At 39.5% G+C, this 20595-nt stretch overlaps 1 protein-coding gene across 5 annotated transcripts; it reads right to left on the bottom strand.

The window, feature by feature from the left end:
- Window positions 1-429: 429 nt before the first annotated feature.
- On the bottom strand, window positions 430-19842 carry znf280d (zinc finger protein 280D). 5 transcript variants are annotated; one of them, XM_026169047.2, is made up of 18 exons: window positions 19702-19842; window positions 16445-16569; window positions 15150-15358; window positions 14948-15047; window positions 14605-14826; window positions 13971-14045; window positions 13763-13869; window positions 13419-13606; window positions 10045-10202; window positions 9852-9952; window positions 9615-9761; window positions 9034-9168; window positions 8717-8946; window positions 7315-7455; window positions 7141-7209; window positions 6942-7057; window positions 6826-6850; window positions 430-2059 (listed from the first exon to the last, which is right to left on the bottom strand). In XM_026169047.2, the coding sequence occupies exons 2-18, from the start codon at window positions 16560-16562 to the stop codon at window positions 1681-1683; spliced, it is 2520 nt and encodes an 839-aa protein (XP_026024832.2). In that variant the 5' UTR covers window positions 16563-16569; window positions 19702-19842; the 3' UTR covers window positions 430-1680. The 5 variants fall into 5 exon arrangements, with proteins under 5 accessions (XP_026024832.2, XP_026024850.1, XP_080154884.1 ...); XM_026169065.2 differs by lacking the exon at window positions 6826-6850; XM_080298758.1 differs by lacking the exon at window positions 19702-19842 and having other exon boundaries at window positions 16445-16732.
- Window positions 19843-20595: the final 753 nt, after the last annotated feature.

Below are 20595 nucleotides of genomic sequence, written 5' to 3'. Positions count from 1 at the left end.
TTTAGAGTTTTAGTTTTCAGTTGTTTTCAGCTGAGGTTAGCTTTAGGAGATGCATTGCTTTTTCCATTTTAGCTTCTAATATTTTTATTTAGTTTCATTAATTTTTGATTAGGTCTCGGAACTCTGTGAACGGTAGTACCAACAACAACTAGTAGCGAGGTCTCATTACCACAGGGGGCTGCTGCTGCAAGCACTAGCTGTAGAGAAGTGAGGAAGAGATGAGAACCATAAATGCCAGGGCCAATTTTTTGTCTCAGTCCAGCCCTGCTCATAGTAACAAGTCTGACCAAAGTGACTACAAATGTTTTTTCCAAGTATGGCTTTTTAGTTTTCCTCCTAAAGAAATCTCACCACTAGCTTCAAGATCAAAATATTTCCTTGATTAAAAGAGGTGTATGTGGCCAACAAACAAATCACACTCAAACTGGCTTGTATTAAAGATTTATTTACATAACAAAGAAGAGGAACACTTGGATCTAAGCCAAGAATGTTGATCAGAGGAAAATGTGTTCTAAGGGGAACCATAGTTTTATAAGAATGTATTAAAAACAGGTTGGATGGGGGTACATTTATAGCGCCTTAATAGACATAGATGCATTTACAAACTTGCTGTACTGTACAAGTGAAAGATCTTTTTTTTGTTTTTTTGTTTTTTAAACAAACCTTCTGACATTTCAAGCCAAGTAAAACAAACACACAGTATTGTAAAAAATATTTCCAGATCCCCCCCCCCCCTCAGTAATTGTAAATCAAAACCCATCTAGTACCTAATCCAAAAGGTATTTATTTTATAAGCTGGATCTGTCAACTCTGTTAACACAGTGAAATCTACCTAATCTTTCACTCAATGCTAAAATATTCAGGTTATGTTCACCTTTAAAACGCAAACCTTTCAGAGCTGAGATCACTTTCCATGTGGGGAGGGAACCCCCCCCCCCCAAAAAAAAAAAACATTCCACGTATTTTCCTAATGGTTTAAATCAGATGTCTTAGTGTTGATAAACTTACTTAAAACCAGCAGGTGATCAAGGTAAATATGTGCTACATCACTTTAACATTTTTACACTTGCTGCACAGCAACCTGACTCTATATAAAGGGAGCAGCTTTGAGGTTCGTTACAAATAAAAAATGAAAGGAAATAAAAAGCACATACACAATAGTAGCAACCACACATTAAAAACCCAAAACACTTTGACTGCCTCTCACTTCCTTGATCCTCTTCCTCCTATCCTAATTAATACAAAACACCAGGAAAACCTATGGATGGGCCCAAGCTGCTTAAACATTCAGTAATTACAATATTTTTGCAGGCAAATTTTTAGGAGGACTACATGCAGAATTTAGGTATAAGTAATTTGAGCATTCTGTGCCGGGAAGTGGGATTTCTTTTTAAGGAAATCTGGTGGTCTTGACAAATTTATGTCAACATTTTTTGACAATCACTGCCCTCTTTAGGCCGGCAGGGCGCCAGACACTTTGTGTGTTGGGAGGATCTTACAAAAGAATCAAAAATATTTAGTGGGAATACTCCTGATCAACTTTGCAGGGTAAATAAAACTTTACTGGATCTACTTTTTTTTTTTTTTTTATTCACAAATATAAAGACGTTTTACATCTAGTACACTGGTGAGGTGTTTTCTGAATAACGGGAAGTCATTGTTTAGTTAGTCTGTACAGGTTTAATCTGACTGAGGCTGCTGGTCCACAGTCGCACTCTCTGCCGCAGACACAGAGTCGGGACGCTGATCTTCCTCATCTCTGCTCTCTGAGATCTCGTCACAGAGGTCAGGTGTGCTGGAAGACGGTAAAGCGGGCAGCACCGACGTCTTTGAGTCATCTTCAGAGGAAGCCTGGATAACACTTGTTCCTGTGGAAATCTCCTTCTGATCTCCTGCTGGTAACGGCGACTCTAATTCTGGTTTGTCAACAGTGCCGATGGCTGCACCTCCAGATGAGACACATTCAGCTTGTTTTGGGTCCGTTTCCTTTGGTTTTTGAGCAGGTGAGGCTGTCAAGACGTACACTTGGACTTTGGCTGGCTGCCCCACGATGAGCTGCCTGTGTGAAGGGAAGAAGACGGCATTATAACGACGTACTTCAGATTGACGTTCAGCTAACATGCATTTTCTACCAACAATTTAAAAAAATATGAACCTACTCATGAACAGTTATATATTAGGGGTGCAACGATACACAAAATTCACGGTTCGGTTCGATACAAAAAAAAAAAAAAGTTCATGCCTTTTTAATTTGTCATTTATTAAAATTATAAATATATATTTTAACTCAAAAGTACAGTTTTTAAATTTAATGTTGCTGAAACAACAAAATAATAATAAAAATCTATCTGATCAAGAAATCACTCATCTTTGGCAAAGAGAGTTTATTACAGAGAAATGGCTCTTTCCAAAATAAAAGCTATACTATCCGCTTCTTCTGGGGTTTATTCTCAGCAGCGTATTAAACATATCAGGTCCCCATAAGGAGAATCATGTGCTAACGGCTGTCTAAATGACTCGGGTAAAGTTTGTAGCATGCGTGCTTGTTGTTTTTGTCTGCTTCCACTTGTCTTTGCACTAAGATGATGTCGGCGTAAATGTGCAGTCATATTCGTTGTGTTCCCACTAGTGCTGTCAGCGTTAATGTCGTTAAAATGACATTAACGCCATAACGCGGCAAATCTCCCTTAACAAGTTACCGCAGATCGCCCCATGCGCAAGGCTGGACAGCGTCAACAAGCTAACTGCGCTAACGCACTAGTTCCCACCAATTGAGCATTGCGTGCATAGCTGGACTGGCCATCGGGCTGGCGATTTTTTGTTTTTATGGGCCGATCGATTTTTTTTTTTTTTGGAAGGGTATAAATAATGAAAGGTGTTGGATCGGCCAATTGGTCATGATCGACTCTGGGCTGGACCAATTACAGCCGAGGAGGTCGGATGCACCCTCCCCCTTGTTTAGCAATCTTATAGACGAACTAAAGAAAATGGAGAACAAAAAAAGGAAAGGAGGTGCAGAAAAAAATTAGGGCCAAAAAGAAACAAGCCCTTCAGGCAGACGCTGCCAAATGTGTAAAAATAACTGAATTGTTTGGCGGTAGCTATGGCATAGCTTCCACAGATTTAGCAACATCAGCAAGTGGTGGAGGCCAGCAGGTGGATAAGGGAAAGGGGAGGCAAGAGGAGGAGAGACCCGAGGCGGCCGCCGGTCATAGTGGCAGAGGAACTGAACTTCAGGTAAGAAGTCAGGTATTTTTTTGTCCCAGTCCAGCCCTGATTGCGTGGCACATCCGACACACTGTTTTACTTTTGTCCATGACTTTTGTCCATCAGGGTCATGCTTCACATGAAAACCAAGATAGTTCCAAACGCCAGATCTGAATGAGGGTGGGGGAGGTTCAATTTGCCATGTTGCAACGAACTTAGCTTCTGTCTTGCTAGCTTGCTCAGTAGTCGAACGCAGATCCACTGAGCGCTCAACACAGACAGCATCGTCAGAAGAAAAGTTGATAAAATAAATAAAAGATTTTGTATTGTTCGATACATACAGTGGGGCAAAAAAGTATTTAGTCAGCCACCGATTGTGCAAGTTCCCCCACCTAAAATGATGACAGAGGTCAGTAATTTGCACCAGAGGTACACTTTAACTGTGAGAGACAGAATGTGAAAAAAAAATCCATGAATCCACATGGTAGGATTTGTAAAGAATTTATTCGTAAATCAGGGTGGAAAATAAGTATTTGGTCAATAACAAAAATACAACTCAATACTTTGTAACATAACCTTTGTTGACAATAACAGAGGTCAAACGTTTACTATAGGTCTTTACCAGGTTTGCACACACAGTAGCTGGTATTTTGGCCCATTCCTCCATGCAGATCTTCTCGAGAGCAGTGATGTTTTGGGGCTGTCGCCGAGCAACACGGACTTTCAACTCCCGCCACAGATTTTCTATGGGGTTGAGGTCTGGAGACTGGCTAGGCCACTCCAGGACTTTCAAATGCTTCTTACGGAGCCACTCCTTTGTTGCCCGGGCGGTGTGTTTTGGATCATTGTCATGTTGGAAGACCCAGCCTCGTTTCATCTTCAAAGTTCTCACTGATGGAAGGAGGTTTTGGCTCAAAATCTCACGATACACGATCATTCTGTCCTTAACACGGATCAGTCGTCCTGTCCCCTTGGCAGAAAAACAGCCCCATAGCATGATGTTTCCACCCCCATGCTTCACAGTAGGTATGGTGTTCTTGGGATGCAACTCAGTATTCTTCTTCCTCCAAACACGACGAGTTGAGTTTATACCAAAAAGTTCTACTTTGGTTTCATCTGACCACATGACATTCTCCCAATCCTCTGCTGTATCATCCATGTGCTCTCTGGCAAACTTCAGACGGGCCTGGACATGCACTGGCTTCAGCAGCGGAACACGTCTGGCACTGCGGGATTTGATTCCCTGCCGTTGTAGTGTGTTACTGATGGTGACCTTTGTTACTTTGGTCCCAGCTCTCTGCAGGTCATTCACCAGGTCCCCCCGTGTGGTTCTGGGATCTTTGCTCACCGTTCTCATGATCATTTTGACCCCACGGGATGAGATCTTGCGTGGAGCCCCAGATCGAGGGAGATTATCAGTGGTCTTGTATGTCTTCCATTTTCTGATGATTGCTCCCACAGTTGATTTTTTCACACCAAGCTGCTTGCCTATTGTAGATTCACTCTTCCCAGTCTGGTGCAGGTCTACAATACTTTTCCTGGTGTCCTTCGAAAGCTCTTTGGTCTTGGCCATGGCGGAGTTTGGAGTCTGACTGTTTGAGGCTGTGGACAGGTGTCTTTTATACAGATGATGAGTTCAAACAGGTGCCATTCATACAGGTAACGAGTGGGGGACAGAAAAGCTTCTTACAGAAGACGTTACAGGTCTGTGAGAGCCGGAGATTTTCCTTGTTTGAGGTGACCAAATACTTATTTTCCACCCTAATTTACGAATAAATTCTTTACAAATCCTACCATGTGAATTCATGGATTTTTTTTTCACATTCTGTCTCTCACAGTTGAAGTGTACCTCTGGTGCAAATTACTGACCTCTGTCATCATTTTAGGTGGGGGAACTTGCACAATCGGTGGCTGACTAAATACTTTTTTGCCCCACTGTATGTGTACCGAACCGAAAGCACTGTATTGAACGGTTCAATGTCGATACGAGTATTGTTGCACCCCTATTATCTATAGATATGACACACTTATTAATAATAAATTTGCCTCTTAATGTTTTACTAAGTCATCTTAAAGGGGCACTCCTACGTCCACATGTTTATCAGTCACAAATCACAAGACGGAGCATGTTGGTTCGGTTTTAGGCCTTAATTTGCTACACTGTCCTCATCAGTGACCTGGCCTACTGTAAGACCTCAGTAACGCCTGTCGGTCCCATGAAACAGCCGCTCTGGACTGAGCTGTAAATAAAGCTGCAATGTTTGCAGCTTTGTGCATTAGTGGAAGAAGTGTAAATTGCAGGATTTTATTTTATTTTTTTAAATTGCTGCATCCACCAAGTTTTTTCAGGTTTGGGGAAAAAAAGACTAATGCTGTGAAAAGAGTCAGAGTCATGTATACAGTCCTCACAAACAGTAGTTTTTGGTTTTAATGAGTATCATGTGTCAAGTTTTGATTATTTGAAAATTACTTACACACACTTCCAAATAAGTAATTTATAAATTTTAAACTTCACATATTTTATCTATCTCACAAAAATCAAAAAAATCCAATGCATTTGTATCGTATATCTTTCTGCTAATTCCATCCTCAAAGATGCACCTGCAAACATTCACTATAGAGAGCGTGGATTGTGTGTGTAGACTCCATTTCACACACAATGTAACTTCAGAAGCAAAAGACAGTAAATACAAAATGTATCAAATTAAGGTCCAGTGTAAATATTAAAATGTTAACTATAAAATTTAGCAGTCAAAAGACCTATTTTGAGGAAGTACTTGATGACAGGAAGAAACGTCTGAATGAACCAAACTCAACCATCTGATGCAACTAGTTGAGAGGGATATTACATAAGCTGCAATGTAACCAGTTATAACACTGTAAGGTTACTGAAGGTTATTGTCTCAAATAAAATGACCACATGCAGGCCAAATACTGCAGACACAATAAAAAATGCTGATGGTGGCCAGTGGTATCCCTCTGCCTCCTAGCAGATTATCGCATCGTATTTGCAAGAGTTTCAGAAAATTTGACCTCTGACCCTAACTATGAGTTTAAAGAGATTCAAAGTTGTCTGAGAGTTTTAGTAACTACACCTGTGGTATCAATTTGAAGATCCTACATCACTTTGTTCTGAAGTTATCACATTCACAAATCTGGATGAATTGATGTCGTTTATGACGGTAAAAAGTTCTAACAAACCTCTTTTTCCCCTAACCTCTTTGATAACATCTACACAGACACATATTCAGCCCTGAATTATTCTCCACAGCAAGTCAGTTACTATTGTCCACGATTCATGTAATTGTGAGGTTATTTCAGTTTTGTATAAAGTATAACAGGACTGAATAACAGAATATAAGAGATTCTACCTTTGCAGACGCTGGAGTTAATCGAGGTGTATGATATACAGATATCTCAATCTCTGTTATGTCTCTATTTTGACTATATTTTAATCTGTTAAAGTCTGTTGCAAGTTGTTCAACTTCATGAAAGCAAACTATAAATTGAAAAGAGTGCCCCTTTAAGTATTTAGTGCATTTTCTTTAGGTCTTCAGTGTGTTTCAGAGATTCACTACAAATCACAACATGTAAATGTTGGGAGCGGTTTCTACTCACACACGATCTTTGGCTTTCATATCTGCTGGGTTAAAAACAAGAAACAACTTTTTCAAGCAACGTGTGAAACTAAACACTGGCCATGACTCCAGCGGTAGTGAAAGACAAACACAAACCTTTCTCAGCTATGACTTTGCATACGTGATTCGGCCGATCGTTTAAATGTTTGGTCATCAGGTCGCCACGTGATGCATCGACGAGAAGGTCACAGCTGAGACAAACCAACGTGAACCTGAAAACAGAAGAAGAAATTTTATTACTATTTTAACTCAGATTTACTGCCAAGTGAAAGTATAACTTGAGAAGTACTCTTACTTTGAGGCCAATGAATTTTTCTTGTGATCCATTTTCAAAAATCTGTTCTTGGTGATGGTGCTGTGAAATCTGATTTTTTTTTTTTTTTTAAAAAGAAAGAAAGTTTTGTCATAAAAAAAGTCAGCAGATGCTAAAAGTCACTCAAATATCAATGGAAATCAGGGTCTTGCTGACCTTATCATATGATTCCCGATAGAAACTTTGCAACTTGTACGATATTTGCATGCGCCGCAACTGGAAACCATTGGGAAATGAGAGAAAAAGTCGTCCACGTGTGCGTTGCATTCGATGCATGTGTAAATCCCTCCGCTAGCACTGAAAGCACAAAATGTAACACTTTAAGATACTGTTAATGATGATTTGAATTTCTCATTAGTATGATGCGTTGTCTGCTGAGAGGTCTGTAGCTTTCTAATTGTACAGTCCGACTTGTTGTACCACTACATCATCTTATGTCTGATCTGCTTAAAAGCCCAAATAATGTGACTGAAGCCAGCAAATCGCTGTTGATTACTGAGCCTAATTAGCCAAATATCACACACACATTAATTTTTTTTAAAGACAGAAATCCTGCTATACTCCATGTTATTTTTACTCAGCCTAATGAAGAGTGTCCAGAAAATTAATTGGAAATACAGTCATTTATTTTGTGTACTGCGGGGCTTTAATAACCTCCATTAATTTGCTCCCACCCTGCCTTGGATACCCAAGAGGTGGGGCTCCATGTTAGTGGTTGTGGTGCAATTTTAACCACATGCAAAAGACCCATTGTGTCATTAAGATAAATGATCTGCACTTTAGTGAAGACTGCAGTGTAAACATTTAATTTATTTAAAGACTACAGTCATTTTAAAGGGTCTTGATATTTAACTTCTTAATAAATTTGCATCAGCTCAAATTGTATTAAGGGCTCAACGTTTGCGACTTCACAATAGTTTAAAAGAGTCCAAATGTATTTATTTACACCACCTACAGTGGAACGCAACAAGAGACAACTACAACTAGAGCGATTGATGCATTGATGCAATGATGCCATGAAAATGTCAAAAACTGATTGGTTGGAAAAAGCTGTCTTTAACAAGAAAACGAATAGCAGTCCACAAGCAGAGGAGGAACAACAGCCAACATTAGCAGATGGTTTTTTTTTTTTTTTTTTACACATCTGACACCGCCTCCTGGTGACAACACACAGCTACAACAGGTAGACATGGGTCACATTAAATCCTGAAATAAGAAAGTCTGTGATGGCTTTGTCTGTGAAAAGTTTTATAATAAGGACTGCTGAGATATTGATCAGGCTGTTGGCTGTGCGAAGCAGCGTAGCTGAAGCTGAAATGAGCCAAGAGTCCAGAGTGTGAACTAATCCAAGCAAATAAAGAGCGAAATCCAGAGGACCTGAATAGCTCGAGTTTCAGATATGAAGAAATGGCTGAACCTTCGTGGCAGTTCTAATGTTATCATACCAAGTGAAGTTTTGAAAAAGAACACTCTGAAATCTAAATTGATCTTCACTGATGTTTACATGCTGCACATCTTTAGAGTCTGCTCCTGAGTGCTGTGTGAAAAAGTTGCCAACCTGAGATTCCTGAGTGCCAGGTTGTGCTTGGACTGAGGGTTTTGCTTCTTGCTCTGAGGCATCTTTGCCTTTCCTGTTTCTGAGGTGGTTGGTTTAGACTTAGATACAGTAACATGAGGTTTTATTGGATGATTCACACTCAGACTTTCTGTACTGACGACAAAACCAGGTTGCTTAGGGGACACCGGCAGTGCAGGTGACTTTCCTGTGAGGGAAGCTCTAATGGTCACCTGCAGTGAGAACACAACACTGGATCAAATTTATATTTCTTTAACATTTAACATAATAGCACAGATCTTATTATGACTGCCTCAGACCTTTGTACCAGGAGGAAGGCCCTCCAGGGCTTTAGGCTTCCTAAAAGTCTTGTGGACATGAGTCCTGTGCTCCACTTTCTCCTTGTAGGTGAGAAAATTCAGTCTACATTTTCCACAGCGATGGATCTTTTTTTTCTGAAATGGGGGGGGGGGGGGGGGGGCAGAAACACAAAAAAATGTGATTAATAAGTGGTTCTATGGGAGGCTAATAGCTGATATGTTTCATTTGGATTCGCTGAAAGAGTCTAACAAGTACGAAACAGACTAATTTCACTTCTATTAATAGAGTGGCAATTAATTTTTTTTGGTTCTAATTCAACCAAATTTATTGCTTTGTAGGGCAAGAGAAGCAGGTTTTATTGTGGAAGCTTTTATGTATTACACTTGTGTGCTCGGCAGACACCTAAATCAATTCAAACTTGGAGGTAATGGCAGGAACCAAAAACAACTCCAAGCCTGTAAATGTTTAAAATTTCCTGGAGAAAATCTGAATTCACTAAACTGTATTTTGCACTGCGGCAGTTAAAACTGACATCTGTTTCTGAAAGGCGCTCAAACCGAGGGTGAACTTAGCTTCATACCTGATGTTTCATGTAGTGCTGCATGTATATATGACTAGTTCTAAGAACTTTGAGACAGAAGGGACACAGCAGGTCTTTTGTGTTTTCGTGGACGCTCCTGAAATGTGTCTCCAAATCCGAGAAGAAGGAAGACCTGTAATTGCAAACCTGTGGAAGCAGTAAAACCACAAATTCAGTACTGGCCACCGATTCTCTGCACACATTAAAAGAAACTGTAACCCTAAGACGAATGCAGACCTGGCACACATAAGGCATTTCCCCAGGTTTGTGGTTTCCCTTCATGTGCTCCAGAAGCACCTGCTCTGATTCAAACGCCAGCTCACATATCTTGCAATTGGCTAAAAGGGAAAAAAATAGAATAAAATCAGATATGGAAAATAAATTTCTAACCAAAAAGCCAGAATGAGCTTCATGAATCATCGTGTTATACTTGAGGATTCAATTGGGCTGTGAGCACTCTCAATGTGGCACTGCAGCTGGAACGGGGTCATGTACTGTCGGTAGCAGTGGTGGCAGGTTGTGTGGCTTTCCCAGCTCTCGCTGTTCTGCTTTTCCAGCTCCAAGTGGTGTTTCATATGGTTCATGAACCTGCAGCGAAGAATGGAAACACACAGAGCACGGAAATGTCAACCAACTCGTTAGCATGTGGCAGCCTTTGAACAATTAGCCAGCTTTTAACTGTTATCAAGAACAGACTGCTGACGTTTATTTGAACTGACGATTCAGGCCTCAGTAAAGACCTAGAGACCACTCAGAACAGGTTGCTAAGAAAAATCGGTGTTCCCAACTGGTTCGCAAATAGTTGGTCACAAAGATGTATTCTTAGTGATTGCTTTGGTTGCTAGCATCGCTTGCCCATAAAAGATGCTAGCTTGTCTGCAAACACTAATTATTTGCAGAGTGGAACTGAACCTGTGAAAAGCATGAAGCAGGCTAGAAAGAGCAATCGCCTTCATCGAAAAAGTTTTGAAACCTTTTGGTTTTAGCGTCGAGGCACAACTGTGCTCATAAGGCAAACGGCCGTTTCTGGTTTTCATCGTGTTTTCATCTTTGTTACAGATCAGTGAGTAGTTGCTGAGTGTTTGCAGACATGACTTTTGCGACTTTTGTTAATCTGCTCATTACCAAAGAAATCACAATGAGGCTTTCAGTGTAGCATCATATCATTACAACTGATATCCCCTAGCAACAGCCAGCAACCACTCATCATCCAGTTGTTACCAAGTTACTGGAGGTTGCCAACTGGTCTCTAGCCCTGTGTGATTGAAACCTTAGAAAGTATGAAATGGATGCATTTACCCGTATTTATTCATTCTAGCCCAGACCACCTGCTGCTGGAATGCAAAATTAATCTTAATAATTGCTTTTCATACTTTAAATTATATGAAAACATTAGTCAAACTTTTTTCCCCCCCATTCATGTCTTATTATATTTGTTGCACCTGTAATATTGAATCCTGAATCCTAAGAAACAAAAGGTGGAGTGAGTAAACTAAGAGTAACATTTTTTTTAATTAATTTAAAAAAAGTTCATTTCAGGTTATAAACGAAAGGAAGAGTTTCTATAATTGTTCACAAATATACTTTATATGATGAACAGGTGTTCTGACTTTACAGTTCAGTTTTTGCTCATTATTAACCCTGTTTTAAATGTATTTAAATTGGTTAAATTTAACCCATAACAAAAATATATTTTCAAGATATTAGTGTTGGTACTACTGATTGAAAATTTTGGCAGGCCACTTATATATTTGTTGAATAGTTAAAGATCAGCTTAAACCTGTTGAGATCAGCTACAGTGCATGCTAACTGAACTTACTCCACATCTGTATACTGCTGGTTGTCTAAGCCCTACATTTTCAAAGCTGCTACATTAAAGAATTAATTTATAAGCCAGAAACTATTAGGTGAGCTATTACTTTACATTTAAGTGTATTTTCCACACAGCCCTTCCATTCATTCATCATAACAATGTTTGCGTTTGGTCAGTACAAACAGCTCAAGGTTGAATAAATAAATACACAAGTGCGGACTTGAACAAATTTGATCACGATTTATCTTTAAAGAGAAAATAGGTGCACTAAAACAGCATCAACTTTAGCTTTGTGGGGGAAAAATTAAATATTCATGGCCTGTGTACATGCACCGGATCCAGGTCCCAAAGGTTTTTAAGATGAATGAAGCGCTCTGCTCGCGCTTCACTTTCTAAGCATGTATAATGGCTGCTATAATATCAGCAATTACACAAAGATTTTTGTTTTGCTTAATGATACAGTGCCCCACGGCTGCACTGAGCACCTCCTCAGCTACCTGCCACTGCTGCCCTGACGAGGCATGGCCCATTTTTCAGCCTGCACATTCTGCTACCTCAGCTCCCCTAATAGAAATTTTTATGTGGCTGATCTCTGACCTCCGCTGTGAGAGTGTGGTTGCAGTACAAATGTGTTCTCCCATTAAAAGCAGCTTACAGAAGCTTTTTTTGCCCCACTGTTCTGAAGCAAAGTTATTTAATCAAAGGAGCACTTCTTACGCCATCTAAACTAGCAGTCATTTTTCATCTCTACGCCCATGAGGGAAAATGGTCAGATACTGTCATCCATCTGAGACAAAAGCTGCAGTTAGGGCAGAGGCAGATAACCTCCCTCCCCATCCTCTCTTTTGTTTTATTGGCACTGGACACAAAGTCCTTGAAAACTCAGTTTGGTTTTTGAACATTATGTGTGTAGACAAAACAAGCCAAACACTACAGCACTGTCTATAAACACCATAAATATTCACTAATACTTTATTCAAATCCATGTTAGAGTTGGAAAAGGCAGATGGTTTTGCCTTTACTCCCCTTCATGAAGGGAATGTTGATTTCAAAATATAATTCCCACAAATTAACAATACCATTGGAGTTTAGATCAGTATCCGTATGCCTTCCTATTACTGAGCAAAACAGAATACTAAAGTTGAATAATTACTACTAGACCAACCTGCCTATTTATTACTGTAATACAATCAGATGTTCCCCAGCAGAAAGCGATTAGCCTGGTTATGAGGTGAGCAGCCACCTGTAAGCCGAGCTGCTCAGACTTCCTTAAAGCAGGAAGCCCAATTACTACTATAAAACAATAACACGACGACCCAATCTAATGGATATTTGGAGCAAATATATGCTGGTTAATTTCTATTTAGTGACAAGGAAACACACATAAAAACAAACCAATATTTGTAAATGTATAGTACATTATATCCTCCTGAGACCCAGCCTATTCATTTTTTCCTCTATTTTGGACATTTGTTTTCTTTCTATATCTTATGACTTGTTTGAGCTACCCTTACTAGGTGCCGATGTGCTCACAGAGGACATGCTGGCCCTTCCAATGATATCTCATATGTTTGGGTGGCTTCTTTAAGCTCCAAAGAGGCAGGAAATCATAAAATCAATTTCCTCAGTTCTCAGGAGGATATTATGCATATTAATATAGTGGCATATGTACCAATCAAGGAGTAAGGTCTGATTTAGACTTTTGGGGAATCTTTGTAGAGCTTTTCATGTAACTTGCGCAAGTGGCCGAAGTCATTGCTGACATTTATGGATGTGCACCATTCATTATGCTTTAATTACTGTGTATTTGCGTCCTGTTGTTTTACATGTGGTGCCAGCCAATAGGAACCAATAAAATAATGTAAATAATTCAAACTTACAAAGGCAAAATGCTGAAATCAGCAAGAAGTCTGCACTCTTTGTGGGAAAAATGACAATTCATAAAGAAAAATTATGGCTATCTACTTAAGAATGAAAGCAAATTTTCCTACCTGATATTATTCTTGAGAACTTTTAAGCAGCTCTGGCACTTAAAGGTGGTGTTGGTCTTCTGTGCCTCCTTCTTTTGCACGTCTCCCTCAAAGTTACCGTAATAGAAATCTGCGACCAGCATGATGCGCTTGTTTGAGTTCGTGTTCAGGGCCGCTGGAGCTGTGCTTCCTCCGTTGGCACGGCAGTTCTGACATAAACGGATTAAACATATTAATGTTTCATGGAAACCAACACACGAATGATTGTTTGCTAAAACTGACGGGCTTTTAAAAACATTATTTTATATAATTATTTCATATAATCCCATTTGACAATAACATATTCTTACCAGAGTTTTACTCACCATCATGTGATATTTTAGAGCTTCCTCTGTGAGAATTTCTTCTTGACAATTGGGACACTTTCTCTTTACCATGCCATTTTCCACTCTGATGACTACTTTTTGTGGTGCTACAGAAAAGGAACTGAAGGTTAAACTTAATAAAATACAGCAGGAACTTGGATTAGAATCTTTTTGAGTTTAAAAAAAAAAAATTGTCAATAAAACTTACACAAGTCAGGCTTTGATTTTTTTGCTACGTTGTCCATTTCCTGTGGTGCCAGTCCTCGTTTCAGTAAGCTCTGATCTGTACCGAAATGTAAAACAATTGACAATTGAGATAATTGAGCTGCCTGAGGCTAAAAACACAGTTGTTGTTTTTTGTCACAGTTCCACATTTTTATCCCTAGACTCTACAATAAACATACACTAGAGGTATACACAGCAAGAGGTTGTGAAGAGGTATATTGTTTTCTTTACTTTTTCATCTTTGTGGTCTTGCTACTTAATTTCACTGTGCAAGCAACTGTATACTGACAATAAAAGTTATATGTTCTAAGTTCTACAAGAGTAGCTTCACATGATTCATAGATCAAAATAATCCAACAATTCCTGCGCTTTCTGAACCAATACATTTTAATCTCCTCCCCCCTTAAAGTTGACTTTTTTCTATTTCACTGCTCTTCATTAAGGTGTGAGCTAGAGCTTTTGACTAATAAAGACTATTTGCACAAATACGGACCTCATTATCTGAAACTTTGGCTGTGTTTAATATGAGGAACCACCACTACAAAACATGTACACGTGGCAGAAAAAAAAAAAAAAAAAATCAGGAAAAGCAAAATAGCTAACTTTTAGAGCGTTACCTCTGCTATTGGTGTCCTTTGCAGACATAGAAAAGGTCTGAAGAGGTTGTGAGGTGGATCTGTTTGGTTGAAGCTGACTAGGCTGTGTTGAGTATACAGCAGGACTCTGGACATTTGACAGTGTCACAACATTGTTGCTAATTTGTTGCACCTGTGGCCTGTGGACAGCGCCAGGTATGACTGTGGCTGGAGAGACCTGCTGAAAAATCTGCTGCTGACCAGCTGTAAGCAACAGGATACGCACTTGGCATTGCAAGACTCAAACTAAAGAAAATAAACAAACAAAATATAGTGCAATGAAGATTTACTCACAAAAGGATTACTATATTAAACTGAGATTTACCTGGAATGATTGTAATTGATGGTCTTGGGGGATACGCGGCCCCAAAAGAGGCAATAAAGTCACTGCTATTTGTTAACTGTGGAGAAGTGACAATAAAGCCCTGAAAAAACAAACAAAAATCACCCTTATCAGCTTCTGTTCCTTCTGCCTGTGCTTATCATTTAGTTTTTTGGTATTTAGAAACACTTAAATGCAAAAATACCTGATTATTGACAATAACAGGCTGTGGAGTTACTGTTGTCAGACTGGTTGGTACAATACTCTTTGTTTTCCCAGGTATATTCAATGGCAGCACTATTGGTGAGGGGACCACAGCAGGCTGAGGAGGGGGGCACTTTACTTCTTGTTTCGCTGCACTTTTCCTTTGAGGAGTCGGAGGGTTAGAAGGCTTTCCATCCTTCTGGTTATTCGCTGTGAGAACATTAAGGGGGGCAAAAATAGGCAATTCAACAACAACAACCAGAAACAAAGTCAAAGCATTGAAAACTTAGAATTTTAGCAGGCAATATGTGCAACTTGCTGGACAACAAGTAAAAACCCTAGAAAAACAACTTCTGTAATGAGCTGCAATTGACTAAAAATAGCGAGTTACAGAAAATTAAATGTACACTATTTCTCCTCTGGATGCTGGGACAATATAGGGACATTTATACGTCCGAACTGTGTTTGGTACAACTTGCAGTTTGTGGGTTTCTCTGCCTACAGTTTATAATGCACTATCCAATCGGTTCCGCAGTATGTGGGTGAATCTGAGCAGAGAGTATAACCCTGTACACAGTTCAACAATTTATCCTGCTACTTCAATCTGCAGTAACATCATCAACAAACCCCATCGACTCAGTTCTACTGGCAGTCATACGTGGCAGCCATAACATTACCACCATCATGTTTGACAGATGATGTGATATGCTTCAGATCACGAGTCAAAGAACTGCATCTATTCGTGACAGCTTTTTTTCCCATTGTAGGCTTTGTCAATGACACATTTACTTCCTCATAACTTCACTAGATGGTGTACAGGGTGGCGTACTGAGGCAAAAATTTACAGACATTGTCACCGTCTCCTTCCAGAAAACACGACCCAATTATTTAAAAAAAACTATGAATCTTGTATGCCTGATGGCATAAATGAGTACTATAGAGTAAACTAAAACAATCTAGCAGGACAAACAGCTCTACATGTCAGAGACAATATTTGATCTGGTGCCAGAAATTTCTTTGAAAGGACTTTTATCCTGTCTCCAAATGGTTAAAAGTGGACATTTAGTTATCCTATATTTACAAGTGCATATTAAGAACTGGGCGATACTGTGCGGATGTTCCCGAATATTTAACAAACTAATCTGGATCTGGGCACAGGGAAGCTCTCCAGGTAAATTTCAGCTTTGGTGGAGGAATCCAGTCTGTTTTTGTATTATCATACATTCATTGGTGCCATTAAAGTTTAAACAATAAAATAAGACGTTTTTATATTTCTAAAAATGTGGTGTAACATACAGAGCACTCCAACAAAGATGGGCTCATCGTCATCATCTTCTATCAAGTGAACTTCAGGAACTTGTTTCTGCCACGGCTCCAGCTCCTCCTCTACACACTCCATAAAAAGTTCGGACATTGTGGACCTACAACAGAAAAACATTAAAGTTACTGCTTCAGCAAACAACACACGTATCTCCCATCAGCCACTTTGAGATGAAATAAGAAACACAGATATCACTGATGGTGGCCCACTTAGGTACAGATCCTTGGATGATCTAATTATTGAAAGAAAAAAAACAAACAAAAATGGTGTTCCCAAAGTATTTCATGATAAACTGTCGAAACAGGCATTTGATCTTTACCTGTGATTACTTTTTCTGATTATGCCTATTAAAAAAGTAACGATAAGAATCGCTGCAGCAAATGCATGGAAAACGGGTTACTGGGAGAAATTCAATTCAGGTGTGCAATCTGAGCATCCGGTGCCTGAGTCTGCACCAAAAAAACTGCAAAATCTGCATTTGGCATACAGCTGGTCAGCACTCGGTTCTACAAGAATAAACGAGCTGAGCATAAAATAAATGACCCCTGATGAGGGCTTTACTAGCTGGAGTGGGGCTGCTTTTAGTAGAACTGATAATCGATTACTCAACATGTTAAGTAGCTAGATTTCTTAAACTTAATAAGAAGAGACTTTGTGTATTCAAACGGATTTCCTTGAATTTAGATTAGAAATTGATTCTAAACTGGTGGTATACTCAGATGCTACCATTTGACATGGCATCTTGGGGTTATGCCACAGCGTTTTAAGGGTGATGCCACGACCTATCCCGGCTTTTTGAGACGGTGCCATTACATACCTCGTCCAAACAGCTGAGCTGCCACAGCTGTGTGGTTGTGGGTATGTGTTTTTTTTAATAATGTCTTTACTGTGGCTTTTTTGAAATACTGGAATGTCACAATGTATAGTGGTTGTCTGGAAATGTTTTTAGGTTGGCCATGGTTTGGAATGAGTCAGAAAAGTCAGAATTCTGAGATTAAAGTCAGAATTCTGACTTTTTTCACCGAATTCAGGAAAAGAAGAAAAAGAAGAAAAAAAAAAAAAAAGACGTGCCCACTTTTTTTCCCCCCCAGTGGCCCTAATCCTCTTTCGTAAGGACCTGATCAACAAACTAGCTCAATACTTCAATTTAACACCAATCAAACAAAAAGCTAAGAAAACACCCAAATCACGAATCAAAGAAAATAACATAGTTCAGACAAATGACTTCATCTGGTTTGGTTTTAAACAATTCTGACTTATCCTCTCCAAATGCCTTGGCAGTGTGCGGCACCACCCCAAAATGCCACGGAATCATCTCCATATGCTACAGCATCACCCCAAACGCCGCAACAGATTGAGGTATTAGTCTAAGCAGCCATGGCATCACCCCTAAATGACATGGTAAGCCTCCACCATGGGTGCCACAGTTAGAGGCTGATGCCACAATTTGATCCAGCCCTCAAATTGCATGGCATTTCATTGCATCTGAGGGTGCCACAATAAGGGGCCGATGCCATAATTTGAACCAGCCACTGGCGCATAAACACAGGTACCTAAATATTATACAGTATGTGATTAGTCATTTGACACCGGACGTGAAGAAAAGCAAACTTTGTAGCTTATCCATCCACCGCCGCTTATTTCTACAATAAATCTCCAGAAGTATTAAAATATGCAGATAAACTGTTAACTTAGTGACTTAGTTAGTCTGATACAAGACTGGTTAAATTATACAGCTTTTTTTTCCTTTTTTTTTTTAACATGGAAACAATACCTGCAGCAAACAGGGGTGAGTCTAAAGGGGGGTATGGGGTGCACGAGACCATACTTATTCCAAGGCTTTCATAACATTTTTCAGACTAAAAGTGAAATAATATAAAATATTTTATTCATTAAATTGCATTAATGTTTAAAAATAAAAGCTTTCTTCACAAGCCAATTAAAATGTAAAAGGGCCATTAAACTCTGAGCCACTGACCTGAGGGTTGTTAGGTCAGACACAGAATTATTATTAATATGAATTAACATCTGCAACATCGTGTCTTTTTTCAGCTGCATTAAAACTTGCCTCCGATTAATTTTAGAAAGCCTTCTAAGAAGACAGAGTAAAGGTAAGACGTGAATTTTTTTTTTTTATCTTTTTGATATTTATTATTTCTCATTAATAATACAAAAGTATTTCTTATTCGATTACTTGATTAATTGATGGAATAATCGATATACTACTCCATTCTGAAAGTAATCAATAGCTGCAGCCCTAATGGCATCACTTTCACTTCATGGCGCACAATGTTTGGCCAGTTTGTTTAGATTTTTATTTATTTATTTTTGCTTTGAATACATGACTTTAAAAAAACAACAAAAAAAACAAATTTTAAACATGCTTCAGGTTATTTTCAATCTGGAAAAATCTCATTAGTGGGTACCATTACCGTTTTTTTACCCTACAGTACAAACCCCTGATTATTTACAGTGATTATTGGTGAACAGGATTTAAACTGGGTCTCAGTGCTTTGGTTTTTTGTGTTGTGGAGACCCTAAAAGGAGCTTTTATAAACTGAAGGTTTTACAAAGCTGTGTAATTGACGTTAAGGCGGTGACAACACTGCCTGCTGGTGTAGCTGTGCTCAGTTTCTATTGTATAATAGTCATACTAATGCCTCGCGTTTTAATGCATTACTTATTTGGGCCTGAACGCTTTTATAGCGACAAACAACTAACTGAAATTGCATGCACAAATGCACAAAGGTCTTTAATTTTAAGCGAGCTCACCTCAGTGCACATTTCATAAACACATGAAAACAGGTAGAGTAAATGAAGACATTATTGTGTGCTACATTCAACAACAGAACAGCTAACGTCATGTTAGCCTAGCTCCCTCATAGCGAGCAGCGCTGTTTGACGTTAATGTCTCTTTTCACTAGCGGCAGAGCTAATGCTAAGGTCCAGTTTTCTAGTGCTGCTCCTGCTCTTCGGCCGCTGCAGTCTGCCACAATATTAGAGCATTAAATGCAAAATCAGATTTTAGAGCTGCGGCACAGTGTACTGTCAGATCATTGTATCATTATTTTGCAAGAGTAACCGGTCATCGAGCAAAGCCTCATAACATTAGCCAGAATCGGTTAGCATGCACACATTTTCTGGGACAAAGCCTGCACCGGTAGGACGTGTGCTTAAACACAACTCTTTCACTGCCAGCTCGCAGTTTAGGGGAAAAGCTGTGTCTACATACCAGTTTCGGCACAGTCCTTGAGCTGAGGACGGCGGATTTCAGAAAGAGCGGGTGCACATCACACACACCAAGGGATGTATCGCTGCCCAAAGGCGGCGGAAAAGCTCGGCGTGTGCGGACCAATACCCGGTGCTCCTCGCTGGGAACTTCCTTTCAGTGATGTACTGCTTCCTGGTCTCGCCATCAGTTCTCTCCACCTGCAAAGGAATAACCAGCTCAGCAAGACACATTTGCACACATTAAATAAACATTTGTTTAGGTCTGCATTTTTATTCAGTCATTACTTTTAGATATATTTCTAAGTAATCAAGGGATGTGTAGATAATTAAAATAAAACAACATATACTTTGTCTCACATTTAGGAAATTCCTATGCAACATGACAAGACAAATATCTTAATGAGGTAAAAACTAAAGTAAAAAATATACACAGTAAATGATGTCAGATGACATTAAAAGACCCTTAAATCTTCGTGCCATGAGGTCAACAAGGTGCAGGAAACATTCCTCAGTGATTGTGGTCCATATTGGCGTGTTATCCTCCTGGAAGCAGCCGTCAAAAAATCGGTACATGGACATGGTCAGCAACTATACTCAAGCAGGCTGTGGGATTAAGCAATGCTCAGCTGTAGCTAAGTTTCCCAATGTGTGGTAAGAAAATATCCCTCACATGGTTACACCACCATCAACAGCCTGAACCACTGATCAAGGCAATAAGGATTCATACTATTTACACCATCTGAATATCGCAGTGGAAATGGAGTCTCAATGGACCAGGCACCATTTTTCTAATCTTCTATTGTGCAGTTATGGTGAGCCCATGTGAACTGTCTCAGTTAACTGTTTTTACCTGGTAGGAGTGGCACTCGGTGTGGTCTTCTGCTGCCGTGACCCA

The sequence above is a fragment of the Astatotilapia calliptera genome, chromosome 1 (assembly GCF_964374335.1).
Source record: "Astatotilapia calliptera chromosome 1, fAstCal68.1, whole genome shotgun sequence".
NCBI lineage: Eukaryota > Metazoa > Chordata > Actinopteri > Cichliformes > Cichlidae > Astatotilapia > Astatotilapia calliptera.
This window is presented reverse-complemented; position numbering and strand designations above follow the sequence as displayed.

Bases quoted from the DNA above. Each gene is read 5' to 3' on its own strand.
- znf280d (XM_080298758.1), bottom strand. From the start codon at position 16,586: ATGTTTTTCTGTTGTAGGTCCACAATGTCCGAACTTTTTATGGAGTGT. The intron at 10,203-13,418 runs GTAGGAAAATTT...TCTTCGCTGCAG, and splicing joins GTTCTCAAGAATAATATCAG to GTTCATGAACCATATGAAAC. The intron at 8,947-9,033 runs GTCTGAGGCAGT...TTCTCACTGCAG, and splicing joins GCCTTCCTCCTGGTACAAAG to GTGACCATTAGAGCTTCCCT.